This window comes from Tupaia chinensis, unplaced genomic scaffold (assembly GCF_000334495.1).
Source record: "Tupaia chinensis unplaced genomic scaffold, TupChi_1.0 Scaffold147500_1, whole genome shotgun sequence".
In the NCBI taxonomy this organism is placed as follows: Eukaryota; Metazoa; Chordata; class Mammalia; order Scandentia; family Tupaiidae; genus Tupaia; species Tupaia belangeri.
In genome coordinates this window covers 596,627-599,442 of record NW_006207351.1, presented here as the reverse complement: position 1 = coordinate 599,442, position 2,816 = coordinate 596,627, and the positions used below count along the sequence as shown (strand labels likewise).

Sequence of the window (2,816 nt, the reverse complement as noted above, 5' to 3'; positions counted from 1 at the left end):
CTGTGGTGGTGTGGGCAGGGGGCGGGTTTCCGACTGGTAGGGAACGCACACTTCTCCAGGCTGCTCCTCGTGAGTGGGGTTCGCATCGGATCGGATCGGGAAGAACGTGCGTGCCTGTCTCCCCGGCTAGCTGCGTGGGTTTGGGATATGCTGGGCTTTGGTCTCTGTCTGGTCGGCAGGTGGGACTTCAGATGCTGGCACCTCTGGCCTGGGGCCCTGGACCAGTCACGTTCCTCTCGCACCCTCCGAGTGCTCTGGGTTCGTTTCAGAGTAGGGAGAAAGAGGTCCCTGCTGTCCAGGCTGGCGGGAAGCCCCCGCGCGGCTTTCAATGTTGCATCTGCGACTGTGATAAAGTGCTACAGTATAGCGAGCACTGCTGCGGTTACTGTTACTGGTATTATTATTATTTTGCAGTTCAACTTCCTGAATTGCTTTGCCTCGCTCTTCTACATTGCCTTCGTCCTGCAGGACATGAAGCTCTTGCGCCAGGTAAGCGCGAAGGACAGGGAAGTACCTGAGTAAGGAAACTGTGGGTTATTGTTGGTTCAGATAGTCTTTTAAGTTTTGTGTATTTGTAAGCTTAATTCTAAATTAAAAGAGCAACTAGCAATTAAAGATCCACAGCTGAGTGGATCTTACTGCATTGACAGGCACGTAGTTGACCCTAACCTTCTTGCAAAATCGATATGTAGGGCAGTCAGGGTCATTATGTGCTTCTCCTCCAAGCTCGGGAGAGCAATTCTGAGAGCACAGATACACTCGTTACTTGAACTCTGGAGTACGTCTCAAGGTGGAAGGTGTTGCTGTAACTTTGAACACATCTTACAGATTTTATTTTTATTTATTATTTTTTAAATTTTTATTTATGGTTATTATTTCTTCATTTTCTCTAGGGCACATGCACTCATTGGAGAGAGAAAGGGAGAGAGGAAGGTAGTGTGAGAGGGAAGCAACGAGGCCGGGGACTCCAACCCTGTGTGACCCACACTTTAGCCACCACGTCACCCATGGCCCCCAGATGTTATTTTTAAATGAACACGTTGTCAAACTTGGGAAACCAGTGGCTCCGATGCTGTCTAGGGAAGTCTGATGCCTTCCGGTGTGTGGCCCCTTCTGGATCACACCCCCCAGTGGAGAATACTGCAGTACGGATTGTTGGTTTCTGAGCTCCCTTTCTGTCCTGGAGCCGGGTTACCAGTAAAGGGCTATCCTTGATCTCAATACTCTGAAATCGCTACGCGCAGGGCCTTGACGCCTGGGCTCTCTAGTGCGTCTGCCCGAGCATTTGGGATGGTTGTGCAGGAAGTTAATCAGCACGTGCACACCCGTGTGTTCAGGAGGTTTCCGACGTGAGCCCGAGCCTTCCCGTGAGGGCCAGCGCCCGGGGCTGTCCTGCGTGCTGCTGCCCGGCTCCCCGGAGCTCGCCATGCAGTCACGTGCTGCACAGTCATCGTGCGCTCCGGTGCTGCTGGGCCGCACCACCAAGCGCTGCTCTGTGCTTCTCCTTAGAGCCTGGCCACTCTCCTGATCACCTCCCAGATCCTTAACCAGGTCATGGAGTCTCTCCTTCCTTACTGGCTCCAGAAGAAGCACAGCGTGCGGGTGAGGAGGAAGGTGGAGGCCTTGAAGGCGGACGTCGACACTACCTTATATGAGCAGGTCATCCTGGAGAAGGAAATGGGGACCTACCTGGTGAGTGTGGGGTCGAGACCGTGGAGGTGCTGGGATCTGTATGCTGAGGGAGGAGCGCCAAGGCCACCCCACGTCGCACGGCTGTAGGTTGTGCCCCAGGTCCCACTCGCCAATGCGACTCTCGTGTGAGGGCCTTCCAGTTGTTTCCTCGCCATGGGCCACTCCGTCGGCGGAGACAGAACAGGGTGTCGAAGTGCGCTGCTGTCCTGACCCTGAAGCTGTGCCTCCCACACCAGGAGCGAGGTGGGAGATTTACCCGACCGCTCTGCCCAAAGGGATGCGGGAGTCCCACACCGGGAGCGAGGTGGCAGATTTACCCGACCGCTCTGCCCAGAGGATGCGGGAGGAGCTGCTCCAAGGACGGCAGGGTATCGGACAGTGGTCCCTGGAGGGGCAGCAGCGTTGCTCGCTCTTGGCATGGCAGTCCTTGGAGACAGTGTTCTAGCACAAGCTGGAGGCCCCAGTGGGAAGGCAGAGTGCTGTCTGAAGATTTGCTCTCAGTGTGCATCGGCGCCATGCGTGTGACACGGGTCCTGTGAGACCGAGAGTTTCTCAGTGATGTTTGGGAACGACAAGTTGATTTTGAGCAGCTGGTCACTGCTAAAAATCTAGCCCCGTTTGGGGACCTAGCCCATAAATCTGGCCATGTTTTCGACAGATGCTTCCTGGGCTCCGAGGCCTTCCCTGTCTCTCTATTTTGGGGTCTTGGAATCACCTTGCTCCAGGTGTTCTCATCCCGCGACTCCCTTCTTGGTGTGGTGTTTCCTCAGCGAAATAGATCTCCCGGGGGCTCAGTCTGCGGGATCCGCCCTTGTTCCACTCTCCTGGTCGCACTTTTCATCTTCCGTTAACCTCTCTCCACGTCCGTGAGAGCTAGCTTGTGGCCCATCTCGAGCAGGAGTCTGCCCCCCTCCTCTGCTCACGTCTCCCTGCCTTACGCTCCTCTGTGCCCATGGGGCCCCCGGGTCTAGACCAGAGCCTGGTGGTGTAGCCCAGCGCTCCCACCTTGCAGTGACCCCACCCAGGGCCAGCAGTGACGCACGTGCTGGCAACATGCCGGAGCTCCTGCAGCAGGTGGGGCTTCTCTCAGTCCCCATTCAGGGCAGGGGACCATCGTCCCAGCC

At 56.1% G+C, this 2,816-nt stretch overlaps 1 protein-coding gene across 2 annotated transcripts in view; it reads left to right on the top strand.

Annotated features, from left to right (window-relative positions):
- Positions 1 to 2,816, top strand: part of ANO10 (anoctamin 10) — a 63,298-nt gene that overhangs the window by 20,749 nt on the left and 39,733 nt on the right. For both annotated transcript variants that reach the window (XM_006169761.3, XM_006169762.3), the window contains 2 exons: positions 415 to 489; positions 1,510 to 1,692. In XM_006169761.3, coding sequence (XP_006169823.1) covers positions 415 to 489; positions 1,510 to 1,692 — 258 coding nt within the window. The remainder of the gene's footprint in view (positions 1 to 414; positions 490 to 1,509; positions 1,693 to 2,816) is intronic.